The 22,180-nt window shown below is 43.3% G+C and overlaps 1 protein-coding gene and 1 non-coding gene across 3 annotated transcripts; both read right to left on the bottom strand.

The window, feature by feature from the left end:
- Positions 1 to 387: 387 nt before the first annotated feature.
- On the bottom strand, positions 388 to 460 carry trnar-ccu (transfer RNA arginine (anticodon CCU)). Its single transcript has one exon. It is a non-coding gene; the product is annotated as a tRNA-Arg (tRNA).
- A 12,118-nt stretch (positions 461 to 12,578) lies between these two features.
- LOC132831377 (uncharacterized) lies at positions 12,579 to 17,612 on the bottom strand. 2 transcript variants are annotated; one of them, XM_060849490.1, is made up of 2 exons: positions 17,311 to 17,612; positions 12,579 to 13,642 (listed from the first exon to the last, which is right to left on the bottom strand). In XM_060849490.1, exon 2 carries the CDS (start codon positions 13,602 to 13,604, stop codon positions 12,579 to 12,581), a length of 1,026 nt encoding a protein of 341 aa, XP_060705473.1. In that variant the 5' UTR covers positions 13,605 to 13,642; positions 17,311 to 17,612. The 2 variants fall into 2 exon arrangements, with proteins under 2 accessions (XP_060705473.1, XP_060705474.1); XM_060849491.1 differs by lacking the exon at positions 17,311 to 17,612 and adding an exon at positions 14,715 to 14,765.
- Positions 17,613 to 22,180: the final 4,568 nt, after the last annotated feature.

Genomic DNA, 22,180 nt, shown 5'->3' with positions numbered 1-22,180 from the left:
ATTAAACAGTTCCCATATGGTCAAACTGAACCTGAAGGCAGCAATTCAGAGCCATTGCTGCTGCCAAACTGTGTGTGTGTTTCACTGTAGAGCCTGGTCAGTGTCACATAAGCTTTGCTCCCCTTCTACCAGATGACAGTCCAAAAACATGGAAAAGTTTTACACCTGGAGGAATTTACAGAGAACATTGTTTAGAATGTGCTGTCAGATGTTCTGCATCTGACTGACCCTGCGTTTCTTGCTCCCTCTTACAATACCAGAAATTTATTTAGATTCTTCCTATATCCACTTACCAGATATTTTTGCAGATTCTTGCTACATTCACTTTCTTTTAAATTAGTGGATATTTCTCCCTCACTCTAGTACGGTTATCTTAAAAAGCTACCTCACCCCAGATGGGACTTGAACCCACAATCCCTGGCTTAGGAGGCCAGTGCCTTATCCATTAGGCCACTAGGGCTGAATAAGGAGCAGTGTTGTTGAAACAGTAAATAATCTTCATTGTGGTAATACTGAACCTGTCCTAAGAGGGGCCAACAATAAAATTAAGTTATTCAACAATCTGCTGATCTGCAGGAAGCAGCAGTCCACATTCAGATCTGTTTGTCCATGAAGCTGTTAAATTAAGAATGCTTTGAGTTTACAGGAAGTGCTTGCTCCGCATCTACTAATGTTCATTCCTACGTTACAATAGTGATTAATTCAGAAATATTCAATTGGCTGTCAAGCACTTTGGAACAGTTACCTGAGATTGTTGAAGGCGTTATGGAACTGAAAGTTTTTCTCAAGGATTTTTATTTAAATGACAGTGCAGAGTCTCAAAAGAAGCTGTTCCACCATTTCATTGCAATTACATTTTTGCAACATAGCAGCAGCAGTGTTCCATTCAGCCTGCTCCACTATTCTATCTCATGGCCAATATTGACTTCAACACAACAAAATCTATTGCATTTTGTGTTACAGTATGAAAGCTTGTGGTGACAAATGCTTGCACACTTGTACTTTCATCTTCTCCCAGAACATTCTGGCCTTTGCTAAGAATCAATAGGACAAACAGTGACCTTCCTCCTAGATCTCAGTGACTTAGCCTGGCATCCCTGACAGTCTAGAACAGAAGAAATAGGAGCAAGTGTAGATCATTCAGCCCTTCAAGCCTATCCTACCATTCCATAAGATCATGGCTGATGTGACCCAGGCCTCAACTCCTCTGTCACGCCAGTTTATCATAGCTCAAAACTCTGCAATATTTCAATAATCTATCTTACCTCCATCTTAAGTACTTGCAGTGATCTAATTTCCACATCTGTCTGGAGTAGAGCTCCAGCTGTTCACTATCCTCTGGCAGAAGAAATTCCTTGGCATCTCAGTTTTAAACAAGTGACCCATTATTCTGTAACTATGTCTGAGTACTCCTTTATTAACAATGCTGCCCATCTCCTTTTCCTTTTTGCCTATTTTCCTGGAAGTGTGAATACCCTTGAATGTTGAGTTCCCAGTCTTGGTTACCCTGCAACCACATCACTGTAATATCTATGAAATCATATCCACTTGTTTCTATCTGTGGCATCAACTGATCTATTCAGTTCCTAATACTGCAACCATTCGGATAAAGAGCCTTTAATTTTCAACATTATTATTTATTCTGATTATAATTTCTGCTGCACTCTTCTGCTTACATATTCTGCCCCATATTATTTGATTATCATTTACCTCTTCACTACCTTGCATCTCTGTTCTCTCTTTTTGATTTTTTAAATCTTCTCTTCAACTGAACCCACTCTCCCACTAATTAGTTTAGAGTCTCATTTATTTCCCTAGTTATGTAAACTATCAGGACACTGATCCCTGTTCTAATTAAGCTCATCTCAATGAAACAGCTCAGTCTTTGTCTCTCCCTTTGCCTCGTCCCCCCCAGCACTGGTATCAGTCCCCTATGAATTGGGACACATTTCTCCCACACCAAGCTTTGAGCCTCCCACTTACCTCGCTAATCTTATTTACGCTATATCAGTTTCCATGTGGCTCAGGTAGTAATCTGGAGCTTATTACCTTATGGTTCTGCTTTTTACTTTGGCCCTAATCCCTCAGCACAATCTTTTTCTTCATTCTATCTGTATGATTGGAGCAAACTCGATCCTTCCTCTTCCACTCTGAGTTCTTCTCCAACCCCAAAGAGATGTCCTTAACTTTGTCCCCTTAACTTTGATTCTCTGTCTTTGCAGCAGAGAACATTATTTATTCCCCTTTTTCCTATCACTGCTACATTTCTGTTTTCGCCCAACACATGAATGGAGCTCTGTACCTTGATGCTGTGGTCATTTTACTCATCCTCCCTGTTGTCAGTGGCCTAGTCCACAGCAGGAGCAAGAACGTCATCGCTATTGGACAAGGGTACTGGCTAAGACTCCTTCAAAGCTAAGTTCTGGATCCCTGTACCTGCCTCACCCACAGTCACACCTTCCTGTCACTGGCCATGGAACATATTTGTAGTTCAAGGATGTGACTGTTTCCTGAAATATAGTGTTCAGGTAACTCTTCCCTTCCCTGGTGTGTCGCAGTGTCCGCAGCTTGGACTCCAGCTCATTAACTCTGAGCTGAATTTCCTCAAACAGCCAACACTTGCTGCAAACATGGTCAATATGGGTCACACTATTGTCTACGAGCTCCCACATATTATAGCTGCAACACATCACCTAGCCAGCTCCCTATCTCTATTCTATTTACTTCATTTCTTTCAAAAGTGCATTCCCTAATTGTACTCAAGCTGTAATAATGTCTTCTGATTTAAACCACTTAACTAATCAAAGGGGACACAGCAGAAATGCTGATCAATCATCTCCCTGTTTTCCTGTGATGCCAAATTTCAGCTGTAATGGAAAGAAGCTTTCTGTTTGCTATTGTTCTCTCCTGATGCTACCTGTCTCATGCAGGTCTGTACTCCCAGTCTGCTTCCTGGTGGTGCTGACCTGCTGCACCCTCCTTCCAGTACTCCCCGTTGACCAGGATGTGACTTGTTTGATAGCGGAGCCATCAAAGAAGAGCTGAAGCCTTTATAACAAAACATTATAGTGCAGAAGGAGGCCATTCAGCCCATCATGCTTCTACAAGGTGACAAGAAGGCATTGGTCCTACTTTGCAAATACATAGACACACTCAAGTCTCTTGTGGTACCGTAGTCATGCCCCTACCTCAGAGGTCCTGCGTTCAAGCCCCACATGTCATTACATATTCATAGAATCCCTACAATGGAGAAGCAGGCCATTCAGCCCAACAAGTCCACACCAATCCCCCCTCTCAAACAACGCCCTGCCCAGACCCACCCCATCCTTGCAGCCCTGCATTTGTCACGTCTAATTTACTTAGCCTTCATATCCCTGGGCACCAAGGGCCAATTTAGCATAACCAGTCCACCTAATCTGCACATCTTTGGATTGTGGGAAGAAACCAGAGCACCCGGAGGAAACCCACACAGACACAGGGGAATGTCTGCATGGAGTTTACAGAGTCGCCCAAGGCTGGAATCAAATCAGGTTCCTGGTGCTGTTAGGCAGCAATGCTAACCACTGAGCCACGGTGCCATATTGAAATTAGGTTAATCTTTTTTATACACAGAGACACCAAACCCTTGCAAAGTTGACTTATGAGGCATGTGCTTGTAATCCTCCACTCAACAAATAAATATCAGATTCATTAAAGTTTGACTCCAGCACTGCCCTTTGCCAATTGGCTTTCCAGAGCATTGAAAATCCCACAAGGACTTGTCATAGTGTTAGGTTTTTTTTAAATAGCTTCTGCTAAGGTCATGATTTGAAGATGCCGGTGTTGGACTGGGGTGCACAAAGTTAAAAATCACACAACACCAGGTTATAGTCCAACAAATTTAATTGGAAGCACTAGCTTTCGGAGCGCCACTTCTTCCACAAAATCCAAAAGCTAGTGCTTCCAATTAAACTTGTTGGTCTATAACCTGGTGGTGTGTAATTTTTAACTCTGGTAAGGTCAACTTACTCACCTCATCAGAGCCAAGCAACCCATATGGTGTGATACAACATGAGATACAGTTCTTACTTCCAGGGCCCTCAAAAAGGAAACCCTGAAAATCCATCTCTCTCCTTCCAGTGAAACATAGAAAATAGGTGCAGGACTAGGCCATTTGGCCCTTTGAGCCTATACCATCATTCAATATGGTCATGGCTGATCCTGCAATCTCAGTATCCCATTCCCCCTTCTCTCCAGACCCCCTGATCCCTTTAGCCACGAGGGCCACATCCAGCTCCCTCTTGAATGTATTTAACAAACTGGCTCCAACAGCTTCCTGTGGGAGAGAATTCCACAGGTTCACAACTCTGAGTGAAGGAATTCTTCCTATCTCAGGCCTGAATGGCTTATCCTTTATTCATAGACTCTGATCCCAAGCTCTGGACTTCCCCAACATCTTCCCACATCTAGCTTGTATATGTCCCATCACAATTTTATATGTTTCTAGGAGATCCCCCCCACCCTCCCCACCCCTATTCTTCTAAATTCCAGTGAGTACAAGCCCGGTCAATCTAGCCTTCCCTCATATGTCAGTCCTGCTATCCTGGAGATCAGTCTGATGAACCCTTGCTGGACCCCCTCAATAGCAAGAATGTCCTTCCCCAGGCTAGGAGATCAAAACTGCACACAACACTCAAGGTGTGACCTCACAAAGGATCTGTAAAAACATCCCTACTCTTATAATCAAGACCAGCATGCCAATATCCGTTTGCCATTTCCAGTGAGGCTTTGGCCACTGTTTCTCTCTGAAATAAAATGAATGGTGTCCGGTTGCTTCCTGTCCTAGAGAGAGACGTGGAGCCATTCAGAGGGAGATCACAAGGCTCTGGTTAGCAGAGAAGCATGAAAGGGCAGCTCGCCATGTGAACATCAATTGCTTTACAGCAAATCTGGGAACCACACGTACAAGGAATAACGTTTTCAGGTCAGTCCACAACTGAAATGTTATTGGGTTGAAAATAAATGTCACATCTCTCACATCAGGTAATGTATTTGCTCTTAAAAAAAAGCAATTGGCTCCTGCCTAGACTGTGCAGGTGTCAAATATAAATCCCAATATCCTTTCCCTTGTCTAGTCAGCCTTCCGAGCAGAAGAAAGCCTCTGACTTTAAGCAAAGGATTAACGGTCTCCAAAATGAGCTGATAAACCAACTGCAGAGTCCTGTCTGCTGTCTGACCACCAGTGTCCACTCCGTCATCATTGTCTGTGTTCTTTTGCACCGAGAGAAAGTGAGGACTGCAGATGCTGGAACGTCAGGGTCGAAAAGTGTGGCGCTGGAAAAGTATAGCAGGTCAGGCAGCATCCGAGGAGCAGGAGAATCAATATTTCAGGCACAAGCCCTTCATCAGAAAGTCCTGAAACATCGACTCTCCTGTTCCTCAGATGCTGCATGACCTGCGCTTTTCCAGCACCACACTTTCGACTCTTCTGCACTTGTCAGCTAATGAAGACTTTACTAATTGACCTGTACAGTGGAGTGGTTCAGTAGTTAACACTGCTGCCTTACAGTGTCAGGAACCAAGGTTCAATTCCACCCTCAGGTGACTGTCAGTGTGGAGTTTGCACATTCTCCGTGTCTGCGTGGGTTTCCTCCGGGTGCTCTGGTTTCCATCCACAGTCCAAAGTTGTGCAGGTCAGGTGGATTGGCCAAACTAAATTGCTCATAGTGTCCAGGGATGTGCAGACTAGGTGGATTAGCCATGGGGAATGCAGGGATAGGGTACAGGGGCATTGGTCTGGTGGGATGCTCTTTGGAGGGTTGGTGTGAACTCAATGGGTTGAACGGCCTGCTTCCACACTGTAAGATTCTGAGTTTAAGATTAGAAGTGCCATGTGCCTGGGAGCAGCCTGGCTTTAAGGCACTAAGACAGGCTCCTTCAATCTTCCTGCTCACTGTTCTCAGCAGGAATCTGTATGTGAAGCCAGGCAGAAGAATGTGATTTAGGGAACGCTATTTGAGATGCTGAATATATGGGACTTTTTGTAAATGAAGAGCATCTTAGTTCTCTTCATCATCTTTCACAACACTTTCAACCCCTTTACACACAGGTAAATAGATAGCAGAAGACCACAAACTGTAGGGCAGAAGGACGCCATTTGGCCCATTAAGTCTGCTACAGCCTCAATGAGAGCATGGCTGATATGATAATCCTCAACTCCATTTTCCTCCTTTTATCCCCAAAACCTGCAATTCCCTGAATGATTAGAAATTGTCTATCTCAGCCTTAATGACCTAGCCTGGACAGCCCCCTGCTGTGAAGAATTCCACAAATTCACTACCCTCCAGGAGAAAACAATACTTTACCATTATAGTCATTGTGTAACTACCTGTCTCCCATGTATGACAATTTCTCCGTCTGTATACACTGCCTGCCATCCCACTGTGGCACACTTCTAACAGAAACTGCCTGTGGAAATCTGTCATTGCAGTGCCACCACTGCACTAATTACACTAACAGAATCACAAGGTGAGGAATTTGTATTAGGAATAGAAAGGTAAAGACAGAACATACAAGTTTAAAATGTAGACTGAATCTCTCTTGTAATGCAGAGGGAGCCCTTGCCGGGGCACAGGTTCAATTCCCACCTGCTCCAGGGAAGAGTTATACTATACCTGAACAGGTTAATTAACAATACCAAAAACATGACTGAATCGCACCTACACATCAACATCCTTCACTGCCAATCCCACTTCAACAAAAACACTCTGTGTTCATCGTATCAGTCCTTGTAAAGCATTAAATTCTGAGATTTTATGTAGTTCAAATATCACAGGGTCAATATTTACATGAGTAATATTTTGGAAAGTTTGAATACAGGCTCAGATTGATTTTAGCCTAAGTGATTTTTGAAAAAAAAGTATTGCAATGGATTAGAGTAAAAACCCACAAAACTACACAATTTATATTAATTTTCTAACCCTTAATGATTCTATAAAATTACACACATTTCATCCAACTCACTGTATAAATTAACTACAACACTTCATGTTAAAATCCTTCAAAATCATTCTGACCACCATCCAACTCATGGCAAATTTATCCCAATGGCCTAAGGAGGATCTTTTTCATGCAGAGGGTGGTGCGTGTATGGAATGAGCTGCCAGAGGAAGTGGTGGAGGCTGGTACAGTTACAACATTTGAAAGGTATCTGGATAGGAATATGAATAGGAAAGTTTTAGAGGGATAATGGCCAATTGCTGGCAAATGGGACTAGATTAGGATATCTGGTTAGCATGGACAAGTTGGACCGAAGGCTCTGTTTCCATGCTGTACATCTCCATGCCTGGTTGTCTAAAATCACTGGATAGACCCACACTCATCTTTATAATCATTATCATCATTAGTAGTAACTTTGACATCATCATTCTATGTGTAATCGTCTTCAGTGCCATTCCCTGCTTTCAATATTCCATCTTTGAGAAATGATTCTTTTTTGAAAATTTTGGGATCAGGTTGTGTCAATAATCCATTGACACAATGTTGCTCATGAGGTGTTCACACTGTTCCACCTTCAGCGAATGTTCCTTCATCTTCCAAAACTTAGTGGCCCCAAATCTTTCAAATAGTTTGAAAGGTCTATTCATGCCCACACAAAAGGCCTGGATGACTACTGAGAATGAGTGATGATCGATCTCATGCCACAGGCTACTATGTCAACAAGGTGGGATTTGTATATCTCCCAGATGAAAAAACTTGATTCTATGTGTAGTCTTCCTAATCTCAAACTCCTCAATTTTTGGATCTATTGCTTGCAAATTGCCTTCATCTATCCAGCTTTTCTTGAGAACATAGCCAACATCTCTTTTCCAACATTTCTGTTTGGAGGGAGATTTCCTTTTGAGAATCACCATCAGCTTTAATATTGTGCACTTACCAGATAAGATGAAACTATTGTGATCTGTTCCATCTCATAGAGGTGGTGGAAACGACATGATTTGAATATGGAGACGGGTTGGTTGGGAACACATTCTGGAAAAACTGCAAAACCTCCAGACCACCTAAATTTGAGAGGTCAGAGCCATTTCTGCCATCTCCAGTGGGATACCACCACAATTCACATTTTCCCCACCTCCCCATTGTCAGCGTACAGCAGGGACCATTCTTTCTGTCACACCCTGGTCTGCCCTGCCACTTCCTCACTGACCCTGACCTCCCACTTGCTTACCGTTTCAACAAACCACCTTGTTCTCATGTTAACATTAAGTCTGACTGTAATGTATGTCCCAAAGCATTCCATCTAGTGTTCTTCTGGAGTGTGCTAACTACACCCACACTGTTTTATTTATACTCAGTGATGGGCAGCTCCATTACATCAGAGTCCTATTTTAGAGTCCTATTTTCCTTACATAAATATTTAATATTTTGGCAATATATAATGTCATCAACAGTCGGAACTGTTGATTATAATAGTAATTATTTGTTCAGCTTGAGATTTAGTATTTAATTTTGAAATAATGCTATATCATAGGAATTATTTTCTTCAAAATATCCAATCCTATGTTATTTCTGGTCCATCTCTGACATTAAATCTTGATAGCAATGTTTTATACTGCCATTTTTTCTTAATATGATTACTTATTCTTATTGTTTTAAAGCTGTTTTAAATTTTGTTGTATCTACATGCTGGTTCCTTTCTGCTTTGCCAAAGGTTTAATGATTCTGCAATAGTTTTAAACTGTGTAATCTTGTATTAAATCAATGCTGTTCTAAATCTTAATTCTTCAGTTCTGTTCAAATGTTTAAACTATACTCTCTGTATAATAGTATTTTGTCTGCAAGCTTTCAATATCTGTATTACAGCAATGCTGTACTTTTCCAGCATAACACTATTATTTCAAGTTACTTTTTCATTTTACACATAGCATCTCAGTTCTGCTTACTGGAGGTTTTCTGACCATTTATTCTAACTTGAAAAGGTAGATTCCCAATTTCTGGAGGATATCACAACTTCTGGAGCCAATCTGTTCGAGGGCAGGGGTGGGGACTGTGGACGTTTTCATGGGCAAATGGACATTCTTTTGTGGCTGCATCTTTAATAAATTGGTCTAGTTTAAATCACAGTTTATATTATGAATGTCTCGCTGTCTTCAGATTCTTCTATGTTCTTCCATTTGATTTTTTGAGTTCAGAATCTTTTAAATTGCTTTTTCTCACTTTTAAGAGTACCCTGATTTTTCTGATGCTGCAGCCTTGGCATAAATTAATGTCTGGCCGCTCGCTGTGTCTCTACTACAGCCATGCTTCATGGAGTCTGCTGACAACAGCAACAATGCTTATTTTGAAGCGTAAGAACTCCTTTTCACGTCTATCTCTCCCAGTCTGATCTTTCATGTCATTATTTTAATGTTTGTCTCTCCCTTTCCCTACCGATCTCAAACTTTATTGACAGGGGTACAAATTCCTCGTACACATCCTTGTTACTGTTTTATCCCAGTTCAGGTAAACGCTTTCAAATCCAAGTTTTATTTCAGCAAACCACACACCATAAAACCCCAGACCCAAACTGGCTGATTCTTCTTTGTTTGTTCACAACTAACTCGTTTGATCATAACATCAGTTTGCCTTGTGACTTTCAACTCTGAGGTTTTTAGCATTTAATTAACAGAAATAGATACTAATAGATTTCATTCTTTTAATAAAATGGAAAAAATTAAGCAATATCCAAATAGATAATACATTGTATATGGCATTACTATGTAATTTTTAACAAGCTCCATACTCTATCTTGCAAAATAAAATGTTTGCAATATGGATATGTCTTTGTTTCCATAAATAATATACGCCGTCATTTCCGCCACCTCCAAACGGACCCCACCACCAAGGATATATTTCCCTCCCCTCCCCTATCAGCTTTCCGAAAAGACCACTCCCTCCGTGACTCACTCGTCAGGTCCACATCCCCCACCAACCCAACCTCCACTCCCGGCACCTTCCCCTGCAACTGCAGGAAATGCAAAACTTGTGCCCACACCTCCTCCCTTACCTCTCTCCAAGGCCCCAAGGGATCCTTCCATATCCACCACAAATTCACCTGCACCTCCACACACATCATCTATTGCATCCGCTGCACCCAATGTGGCCTCCTCTATATTGGGGAGTCGGGCCGCCTACTTGCGGAACGCTTCAGGGAACACCTCTGGGACGCCCGGACCAACCAACCCAACCACCCCGTGGCTCAACACTTTAACTCCCCCCCCCACTCCACCAAGAACATGCAGGTCCTTGGACTCCTCCATCGCCAGAACATAACAACACGACGGTTGGAGGAAGAGCGCCTCATCTTCCGCCTGGGAACCCTCCAACCACAAGGGAGGAACTCAGATTTCTCCAGTTTCCTCATTTCCCCTCCCCCCAACTTGTCTCAGTCGATTCCCTCGAACTCAGCACCGCCCTCCTAACCTGCAATCTTCTTCCTGACCTCTCCGCCCCCACCCCACTCCGGCCTATCACCCTCACCTTTGTGGAAGCTCAGCCTTGAGCCCCTGGGCTTCTTGTGAACGCCTGTCCAAGAACAGAGAACCACCACTTAATTAATTATACAAACAAGGCTTGGGAGAAAAGCCACCTTAGACCACGCCGGGTACTAAAGAGTGGATTCTCTCACCGTTGATAGGGAAAGTTGTTACATTTATACATAACTTCGCACGCAATACAGAGTCCCGTATCATTAAGCTATCGCACAGTGTATTAATCAAAGCATACTTTATTGGAAGCTTACACATCAAAAGTGCTCTAAATCTAACACACACACAGATACCAACAGCCATCTGGTTAAGCTCTTAACACTATCTCTAAAGTCCGACATAGCCCTCATTATTCTTACTCTGCTTTTCAAGGTAACATTCAGATATCAAAATTGCTCTAAACTAAACATGTATTCATTAGTACAGCTCTAAAACAATGAGGCTCCAGTATTCCTCTGATGGTTGCCCTTTGATCTGGTGCTATGTACTATATCATCCTCGGACTTGTGGGGAGGATTGTTTATACAGCTAGGCTGGCTTCTTACAAATTGCTATGTTAGCAATTAGTTTCGCTTAGCCTGTCGCTTAGGATGCCGGGAAATACAGCTAATGTGCCGGGGCCATTTTAGTTAACATTTCTGAGCTCCATTTTCTGTATGGTCACTATATCTATTTCCAACTTATCATTCCTCCCTTTTTATCATTTTATGATAACCCTCAGATATTAATACGTTGAAGTCGAGCAAACTCTTTTCCTGTTTCTACATCTGAATTGTCATCAGTCAAAAGTGTCGGTGTCAATCCTTCCTTCTGTGTCCATATCGGGCTTGTCTCCTTTTTACATCGGCGTCGTGCGGGACAAGTTTGACAACTTCTCTTAATAAGGGCCCAAGCGATTCGGATACTAATACAAATGCCAAGAATGATGGCCAGAATGGAGAGAATGTACAGCCCAATAGACTTTAGCCATCCCAACAGCTGACACAGTAAATTCCACCAGGCACAGGTCTCTTCTGAGACTGAATGGTCCAGGTCATATGCTTTAGTGGCAACGTCGTTAATTAGTGAAGTGTCATTATATACAGCCGAGCTCTCATCCTCAATATAGGTACAACACTCAGGGCCAATAACTGCACATGCTCCCCCTTGGCTTGCTAAGAGATAGTCTAAAGCCATCCTATTCTGTAAGGTCATCATTCGTAGGGCAGTCTGCTCGTGTTCCAAATGACCCAGGGCATCAGCAGTGGCCTTAGCCATTTCCTCAAGCTCGTGACTGAGATCACGAATCTGGTCCAGGGCTTGCATGACCCCATAATTGGGCAGAAGGGCGCCAAAGAATCTGCTCCAAAATGTCTGTTGGTGGAACAGATCTCTCCGGCCTCGAGCATGAGGTTTGTAATTTGAATTAAGATCATGCCACTTCTTCCATTCGCTGTTAACCTCTGGGGTTGAATTCAATAACCGGAATGCTGGGAGGTGATATATCAGCGCACAGGTGCCCTTAAAGTTAATGGGTAGGTATTCATAGGCTGTGTGATTGCATAACCAAAATGTCCCATTAAGTGCAGGCGTAATACAGTGTTTAGCGTGGAAGAGGACAGCACCATGCGGCTTGTAGGGGCGTCGGGACGAGTCTTTTCGTTAACACAAAGGTCCCAATCGTCCTCTGGGAGGCCCCCAAAGGGGTCTGACTTGCTGACTTGGTTTGGTCATGAGATATTATTACCTGGCATCTACTGTCTTCTAAGTCTCCCATGGCATGTTTTCCTGTAACACTATGAATGCACCATTTAAATTTTGGCACCATCGCTACTACAAAACCTTTTGGTACCACTTGCCAGGTGTCATAGCAACGCCTGAGGTAACCATACTGGATCAGGTACTGGTCAGAAATGTCTCTATAGGGAATAATTTTTGGGGTTTGTTGGGTACGCCTGTAGGTAAGACTGCATAGTTCATCCTGACCAGTAGGGGCCGCCATCATGAGGAATCCGGACCCTACCGAGTGTGGGCCTGGGACACATACTACTTTGGTATTCTTTCCTTCATCAGTCTGATTGTCAAGATGAGTTTTTACTTTTTCAAGGAAGCCAGTAAAGATGTTGCCAGTAAGGCTCGTTGCTTCCGGTAAATTGCTTCTTTTCTTTCGGTGGGTCTTAAGAAAACGGTGCGGTGTGTGGGCGAGATTTTTGATTTTAAGCAACCGGGAAAGTTGAACAAATAGTCTCTGGGGTCCGCTGCAGTATTATTCACAAAGGCATGGCAGCACGTGCGTGTATCATTTAAGTACGTATAGGTATCCTCGGATTTGGTGCCATTTCCTCGTAGGCATACAGACATTACTTCCTGGCAGATGCCAGTATTATGAATTGTTATATTATGGGGACATTCTGTCCTGGCATCCAGAGTTGTAATATTATATCCAGGGCACCACTGTTGAAGTCCTGTTAGGTTTTGCAAATGCTCTATGCAATCCTGTGACCATGCAAGATTTTGGATGACTATGCTGCTATAATTAGAAGTGGCCTTAGAGTAGTCAGGAAAGCCGACCAAGGGACAAATTGTCTGGTTAAACCCACTGTTACCTGGGCCATGACGATCACACGTGGCATTCACTCTGACCTGAACTATTCTCGTGGGGCCTGTGTTATTCAGCGTTATGCTATTCTGTTTCCATACCCACCAATCCCCGATGAGGTTGCAAGGGGTAGCTAAGGTCTGACTGGACTCACTTATATTATTAGACTGGGTACCTATCACTCTGGGCAGTGATAAACTCATTGGGGGGGTGCTAATAGTCATATTGTTACTCATAGCACTCACGAGATCCCTCGGGACTATTACTGTACCATTGGGGCCATCAGAAGCAATACGTGGTGCCATACTCACAAAACCATTAGTCATTTTAGTAGTAACATCTGTAGAGTGTGACGTCATCGCGGGGGTGCCTGTTTTTATCCACGTCTCCGCGGTGGCTGCACTAGAGTTGCTTGTAGGCCCTTGGAGAGTGGGAGGTGCACCGCTGGTGGTGTTACTGGTCTGCATTGATGTCCATGTCGCTGTTAGGCAGAGGCCAAAGAGAAAGAGGGTAGGTTTCATCGTTTCACTTTTCTTCAGTCTTCCTTCCTTAGTGGCACCTATGTCAAGGGAAGAGAAAATACATACAGCAGTAGCTGCCCCTTATTATCATTCCTCCCCAATAAGCTTGCAATGGTGTAGGCTGATCCAGGCTTTACGACCCTCAACCTTAACAGCAGTAGGGGTGGTAAGGAGGACTTGGAAAGGGCCCTCCCACCGGGGTTCCAAGCCGTGCTTTCTGGCAAAGTTTCTGATCAATACAAAGGTGCCAGGTCGGATGTTTGGAGGCAACGGCAAATCCGACCGCAAAGGCCTGGCAGCTTTAACCATCGCATGGTTCATGCGTAAGGCATCAGTTAAGGATAAAACATAGGAGATCATCCCATCTGACATCTGATGGATGTCAACAGGAGAATCAGAGAAGTCAGAGCTAAAGGGAGTACGGAGGGGCCGCCCATACAAAATCTCGGCGGGGGAGAGACGGTGGGCTCCTGCCGGGGACACCCGGAGTTGAAACAAGGCAATGGGCAAATTTTGGAGCCACGAGAGACCATTGTCAGCTGACAGTTTGGCCAATTTAGATTTCAAGGTCTGATTAGCCCGTTCCACCACTCCCGCACTCTGAGGGTGGTAAGCACAGTGGAACTGCTGCTTGATATTAAGAACTTTACAAAGTTCTTGACTAACAAGGGCCACAAAGTGAGGGCCATTATCGGAACTGAGTGTCCGCGGCACACCAAATCTAGGAATAATCTCCTTAAGTAAAGTCTTAACAACAGTGTCAGCCTTGTTATCGGCTGCAGGATAAGCCTCAATCCATTTACTAAAAACATCTACAATAACTAAAACATATTTACACTTGGCCGTTCTGGGTAGCTCAATGAAGTCCATTTGCAACGTATCGAAGGGGCCTTCAGGCAGCGGGGTTCTACCCTGTTCACAGGGGACCCCCTTGCTGGGTTTATGCTGCATACATGTCAAGCATTTTTTAGTTTGTGCTCTAGCCAATTGCAGAACACTGGGATGCCACCAAGATTCCCAGACTAAATCTGCAGTTTGTCTAGCCCCACAGTGTGTTAAGTGATGGACAACATCAACCACCCAGACGGCTAAAACATCAGTCATACACACCTGGCCTGCTGGGGTTTTCCAAAGACCGTCAACATCCTTGAAACATCCCAGATCAGTCCATTCATGAAGTACATTGTCAGGGGCATCCCCCTGTAAAGCAACAATATCAGCGGTGGAGGGAGGCAGCTTGTCAGGAACTGAGGCCCTAATAGATTTCCTCTGAACCATCATAAAGGAGCCAGGGAACTCCGTAGCCTGTTTAGCAACTTCATCTGCCTGTTTGTTTCCCATAGAAACCGGATCCGTTCCGGCAGAGTGCGCGGAACATTTAATAATGGCCAATTCGCGAGGACTTTGAATGGCCTGTAACAAATTAATGACTTCCTCCCTGTGTACGATAGGGGTCCCAGACGTGGTGAGGAAGCCTCGATTTTCCCATAGTGTCCCAAAATCATGGGCAACCCCGAAAGCATATCTAGAGTCAGTATAAATATTAGCTGTAAGTCCGGAGGCTAGCTCCCATGCCCTAGTTAATGCAATTAATTCAGCTTTCTGAGCGGATACTGCGGGTAGGAGGCGATGCTGCTCCACAATCCTACCCCCCGCATCCACTATACCATATCCAGCCACCCTTTCTTCATTCTTGTTTACAGAGGAGCTACCATCCACGAACAAAGTGACATCGGGGTGTGGAAGGGGGCGGTCAGTCAAGTCAAATCTGGGCCTAGTGTCTCGCATGATTTTGTGGGTGCAATCGTGAACGGGGACAGGACTCTCAGCAGGGATGTCAGACAGAAAAGTTGCCGGGTTAATACTTGCGCAATATTTGAAAGTCAACAAGGGGTTCCCTAAAAGGAAGATTTCCAACCTGGGACATAAAAATCCGGTTCCAGCTGATAGCCTCTATTGTCAGACTGCAGCTGGGGACCGGATAATCTCCACAGCCCTTGCTGCTGTGTCTGCTGGGGAGGGGTGGGAGGTTGCCGCAAGGGGGCCATGGTATTTTGATCACTTTCCCGTACAACAAATTCAGATTTAATAGGTTTTTTCGGCCTTAGGACCGTCACCCTCGCCCCATAATGCTTTAATTGCCCTAGCTGTATCACCCTGTGAGGAATTGATCCAATTTAAGTTGTTAGTTTTCCATCTATCTTGTGTAGGTTTAGGCAAAGTGTTCATCAAGAGACTATTATACTGTTGTGAGACAGCCCCCGCTCCCAAAGGGAAAAGAGGGTCCCCAGAATATGTGCCATAAGTTTCATTAAACCTCTGTAGGTATTCCTCAGCACCCTCCCCCTTTTTTGGTTTTAAATCAATGATTTTTGCTAAGTCAACCGGTTTTCTGAGGACCTGCCGTGTTGCTTCTTTAATTTCCTGCTCCTGTTGTTGTTGATTCGGGTGTTGTGCTGTAAAGGCAGTCCAACTGTTGGCACCAGGGGGCATATTTAATATTTCCAAAAATTTTGTCCACTTAGAGCCAATAAACACAACCCTCAAAAAGTTCCAGATATCTTCTCCCACTGCCCCGTAAGCCTGCCAAATACTTTCAACTGATTCACACCATTTTTGTGGGTCCTTATCTTTGTCAGGGAGATTCATAGTCAGTGCCAAAATTTCCTGCGGTTTCCATGGCGTAAAAATTTCTATGGTAGGGGGGTAAAGAATCGCAGCGACAGGAGGGTTAGTGCGTGGCTGGCCGGGGACTCTTACCCGTCCCCCTTGAGGGTTGGGAACAGTACGCATAGGGAACATGTGGCCTGAGGGTTCTTCTATCTCTGAACTGTCATCGTCAGCCTCCTCTGTTCAAGGGTAGGGCAATTGCCGTTCGGGTTCACACTGTGGTGGAGGCCGATATCCTTTTTTTCCTGTGCTTGGGGTAAAACTCCTTTCACTACGTGCCTCCTGGGGTATTGTACCCGATGGAGGGGGTTGGGGAGGGGATTCCACATTCCTAGAACTAATTCCCTTATCCTCCCATTCTGCACCCAGCCTCAGGTCTGACAATGCCGTCTCCACCGCTTGGTTGGCCAACCGTTTGTTCTTATTAATATTTTCATCAAAATCTGCACATGCAACCTTGAGCTCATGGAGGGTCAAAGGAAGCCCATCCTTAGTGACACTTAGCCCCCTTTTTGTAGCATTATGTAACCAACTGTTGTAAACCTTCTGCTCATGTTGTTGTTTAGCTTCCTCTTTCTTTTTTAAGCATGCATCTCTTAGTTTAGCCATAATTTTCTTACCCTTCTTTCCCCCGTTCCCTTTTTCCATACTAACTCCGTAGCTCTCTTTACAATCTCCAATTTCCACGTACCCCCTGCAGGCCATTCATCAGGTCCCAATTTTTCTGTTAGCCATCCTGACAATTTCCTGAGTGACTGCGCATCCTCAGGATATTCTGCGCAGACTATTACAATTAATGATCCTGGATCCTCACATTTATCCATGAACTGTCCCATAATGTTCCCTAAACTTTCCCTAACCTTTTGTGAGTGTTGCTTTTATGAGATCCTGCTCAAGGGACTTTAAACCCTCTCACACAGACGTACTGTGGTGCTTTTATGGGGACTCTAACCCCAAGGGACTTTAAACCCGTACGTATCTAACTATTCTTATTTCTCCCCGCGCTCCCAGCGCTCTTTTTTTTAAATTGTCCTACCTTCTATAGCACTCCCAGCGCTTTTGTGGTGGTCCCTTTAAAAAGCTGTTCACTGGTTCGTTCTGGATCCCGTCCGGTAGCAGCTCCTGCTGCGTTGAGTTGGATCCAGGTCCGCCCCTGACTTGGGGAGACACTAGTCGTGAGTCCCAAACGGTATACTCACGTCCTAGTTGGGCCCGTGTCCACCTTGCCACAGCAAGACCGTGTCCTGTTCAACCGTCACCAGGAGCCGCCTTCCGTTGGGATCCCACCACTGCCACCAAAATGTGGAAGCTCAGCCTTGAGCTCCTGGGCATCTTGTGAACGCCTGTCCAAGAACAGAGAACCACCACTTAATTAATACCTTTCAACAGCACTGTTTTTATTCAAGACTGTCAGTATACGAATATACAAACAAGGCTTGGGAGAAAAGCCACCTTAGACCACGGCGGGTACTAAAGAGTGGATTCTCTCACCGTTGTTAGGGAAAGTTGTTACATTTATACATAACTTCGCACGCAATACAGAGTCCCGTATCATTAAGCTATCGCACAGTATATTAATCAAAGCATACTTTATTGGAAGCTTACACATCAAAAGTGCTCTAAATCTAACACACACACAGATACCAACAGCCATCTGGCTAAGCTCTTAACACTATCTCTAAAGTCCAACATAGCCCTCATTATTCTTACTCTGCTTTTCAAGGTAACATTCAGATATCAAAATTGCTCTAAACTAAACATGTATTCATTAGTACAGCTCTAAAACAATGAGGCTCCAGTATTCCTCTGATGGTTGCCCTTTGATCTGGTGCTATGTACTGTATCATCCTCGGACTTATGGGGAGGATTGTTTATACAGCTAGGCTGGCTTCTTACAAATTGCTATGTTAGCAATTAGTTTCGCTTAGCCTGTCGCTTAGGATACCGGGAAATACAGCCAATGTGCCGGGGCCATTTTAGTTAACATTTCTGAGCTCCATTTTCTATATGGTCACTATATCTATTTCCAACTTATCACCTTGACCTCCTTCCACCTCTCGCATCTCCATCGTCCCTCCTCCCTACCTTTTATCTTAGCCTGCTGGACACACTTTCCTCATTCCTGATGAAGGGCTTATGCCCGAAACGTCGAATTTCCTGTTCCTTGGATGCTGCCTGACCTGCTGCGCTTTAACCAGCAACACATTTTCAGCATGGATAGGATAAGTAGACAAAGTCTTTTCCCTGGGGTGGGGGAATCCAGAACTAGAGGGCATAGGTTTAGGGTGAGAGGGGAAAGATATAAAAGAGACCTGATGGGCAACCTTTTCACACAGAGGGTGGTACGTGTGTGCCAGAGGAAGTGGTGGAGGCTGGTACAATTGCAACATTTAAAAGGCATCTGGATGGGTGTATGAATAGGAACGGTTTGGAGGGATATGGGCCAAGTGCTGGCAGGTGGGACTAGATTGGGTTGGGATATCTGGTCGGCATGGATAAGTTGGACCGAAGGGTCTGTTTCCATGCTGTACATCTCTACAACTCTATGAAACCGGTTTTCAATGGCCTGCACTACACCTTAAGGCTCACTTTATTATTTCTGAGACTCCATCTTTAATAAAAACCTTTCTGTCTACATGAGTGTGTTCACTTGCTCCAAACAAATGCTCCCTGCTCAAGCTGGGTCACTCATGATAATGAGATTTTAGGCTATTTACCGAAAGCTAATTAATACCAACTATATCTGCTTACCATCTGTAAAGGGTTCTTAGAACATACATCTGGAACAGATGAGAACTTACATTTGGCTGACTTGCAAACTTTTATGAACCATTTTATCTATTCCCTGCATTTTCTTTCTCACACCCCATTCTAAAAGGATTTTTGCTGCTGTATTCATAACTAAAGCGTCCATATTTGCACATTAATCTCTCCATTCATCATTAGCAAACTGCCCCACTGTGTTGAGTGAGTAATGTTGCCAGTGGTCCAAGACCAATCCCTATCCACTTTTCCTTATCCACAATCATTTCTAATTTTTACTATGTATTATTGTCCACTGACAAAATCTGGTTGCCAAATTCAAAAGATGTAAAACTAACATACTTTCTTTATCCATATCTTTAACTCCACAGCCGCTACCTCATTTGAAATCTTCCATTGTCTTGTCCTGGGAGCAATGCTCTTGCTGGTGCCTGTCTGACCTGCTCTTTGTGTGTCTTTGGTATTGCTGGGTTGTGAAACTGCCCTCGGGGCTTTGGGATAGCTGTGTTGCTCTGACATTGTTAGTGGGAGCTTGAAGTGTATTCCTTTGTCTGTGAGTGCTGTCTAGTTTGGCTTGTCAGCCTGCCTGGTCCCTGCTGAGGCATTCTGGGTGTTTTTTTTGGTACCGTTGGCCAATTTTGCTTTTGTGGGCCTATCCCGGGTTGGCAGGGTGGCAGATCTTTTCCCACAAGAGGTTATATTCCATTGAAAGAATGCAATAGTGTTCTAATTGTGCAAATTGCTCATTTAGAGAGTTTACAAACACAAAAGCTTTGTTATTTTCCATATCCAGTTTCATCTGCACATTCTTTATCAATGACCAACTTCACTAGATACAACACCCATGTTAATAAAATGGTCAACTCCACAATCTTACAAGGAATGATGACTTTTTTAAGGATTTTAATGTGTCACCATCTCACAAATTTGAAACCAGTGGAATTCTCGAATTGCTTAACTTTGTCAGAGAATCTCTGCAGAGTTTTAGCCAAACTATACCACACACTGTAGACTGTGTTACACTGCACAACTGAAAGACTCTACCATTAACACATTCACGACTGAGCTGAAACTTCATATAACCAATACAATGTCTTCCAGTTGATGCATATTTGCACCTTCCTACTCCAAATATTCCATTCCATGTTTAGTTTTGAGTATTTTATTATATCATTTGGGACAGTTCATGCCATATGGATCTTTAAATTATAACTGAGACATTGATTGACTATGAGCTGGGCATTCCTGAGATTCATTGATTTATGGTAAATTCCAAAATCGCTTTGCTTTCCAAAATTATGAAAAGCTTTCAGTGTTCATTTTTCTTAGATACAATTCTCCTTCCATACTGTTGCCTGTGACTGTTTTGAGACAGTCTTAGTGTTCCGTTACTGTTGCGCCTTCCATTTCTGATATATCATTGACTGCTCCCTCCACATCACGAACACTGCTGGAAAGGTAGGCTTTCCAAGGATTTGTTTTTCTTAGTGCTTCCAATATTTGATCTAGCAATCTGAGTTTCCCTGCAATTTTAACTCCTGCAGCCAGAGATTAAAATCTGTTCATACTCGATTCTTTGGCAAGTCTCATAACTAAAGTACAAGCACACATTGGGGAATTTGCAACTGAAAATTCTACAGTCTTGCATACAATCTACTGAATTCCATTAAGTACTCTTCCATGGAATTACCTTCACTCTTTCTAAATTTGTCAGAATCTGTCCCCACATCAGAAAAAATTCAGTAAATCAGCCTTTTAATTAATTTGTTAATTTTCATGAATAAATCTGTTCAAACCTTCGTCCATGTTCAAATCATCAGATCTAGTTCTGAAAAAAAAACTGTTTCTTATCCTGCTTCACTATCACAATGAGACTATGAAGGTGATACCTTGTTTACTCTTTAATAAAGAAGTTACACAAGTCCACATTGTAACTTCATTCTTGCATTGGTCATACAGTTTCCACTCAGAAAACAGGGTGTATAATTGTACCCTGAAAGATTACATTCTGATGTATTCATTTGACCAATATGGACATTAAAAATTAAATACTTTTAGACAATGTCCATACACTTGCAGTTGGAGTTTTATTTCAACCAAGCACACACAATAAAACCCAGGCAGTTTCTGGCTGGTTTTTTTTCTTTATATATGAATACAGTAAACTAACTAGTTCACAACTCCTTGTTACCTTTATTTCCCAGATATTTACCATCATATTAATAGGACAAGATACCAACACTGCCCGTATATAAGGACTTTGTCACTTCCTCCAGTTTTTACTCTCTTTCTAGCCCACACTGTTTGGTTTTCCTGCACTTCCTACCATCTCTTGGGGGGTTCAAGTTTATTTCAGCATTGATGCTTGTTCCTGATATTTACACACTCAAACCTGACTCTCCTTTGAAGACTAAACTCAGTTTCTGCTAAAAAAAATTTCTGCCTGGGTGTAATGGGTTTTCTTTCCCCCCCACACAATCATTACCTTGAGATATTTATGCAGCCTCCCCCAATGCTGGTCACCATGTTGTACAATGCAATACTAAATACAGGTGGTGTGCTACCTCCAAATCTGCTTCCCATGTATTTTAACTGACCCTCACATAGACAAAGAACAATAGGAACCAGCCCTTTGGCCCTCCAACCCCGAACCAACACGTTTTGCCCTCCCATACTAAAACTGTCTTCATTTACAGGATCTGTATCCCTCTTTTCCTGTCCATTTTCATATATTCCTCCAGATGCCACAATCTTCCTTAACTGTTCTTCCTGTACTAACGTCCTGTGTAATTTAGGAGTGGTGGAGGATAAACCACATTTGAGATGTTATGGACCAGACCAGACCCTCTAAATCTTTTTAAGAAGGTAGCCTAGACCCTAACTTTTTCTTATTTCAAAGGCAAATATAAAGTGCTGTGTTCAGAAAAAGATTTCGACTGGTTAAGCTACTCAGTGTTAAGCAAAACACAATTTATTCAAAAATTATAGTTAAAATGCAGCAAAAGAAAGCAGAACATAGAATAATTTACCTCTATTGGATAGTAAAACGGAACAATAGACAGAGTAACTATTACTAATTAACTGTTCCAATATAGTAACATCACATCAACACACGCCTTGGCAGAAAGGCAGTCAGAAACAGA

The sequence above is a fragment of the Hemiscyllium ocellatum genome, chromosome 33 (assembly GCF_020745735.1).
Source record: "Hemiscyllium ocellatum isolate sHemOce1 chromosome 33, sHemOce1.pat.X.cur, whole genome shotgun sequence".
Taxonomy (NCBI): Eukaryota; Metazoa; Chordata; class Chondrichthyes; order Orectolobiformes; family Hemiscylliidae; genus Hemiscyllium; species Hemiscyllium ocellatum.
This window is presented reverse-complemented; position numbering and strand designations above follow the sequence as displayed.

Excerpts from the sequence above, each read along its gene's own strand:
- LOC132831377 (XM_060849490.1), bottom strand. The coding sequence starts at position 13,604 with ATGAAACCTACCCTCTTTCTCTTTGGCCTCTGCCTAACAGCGACATGG.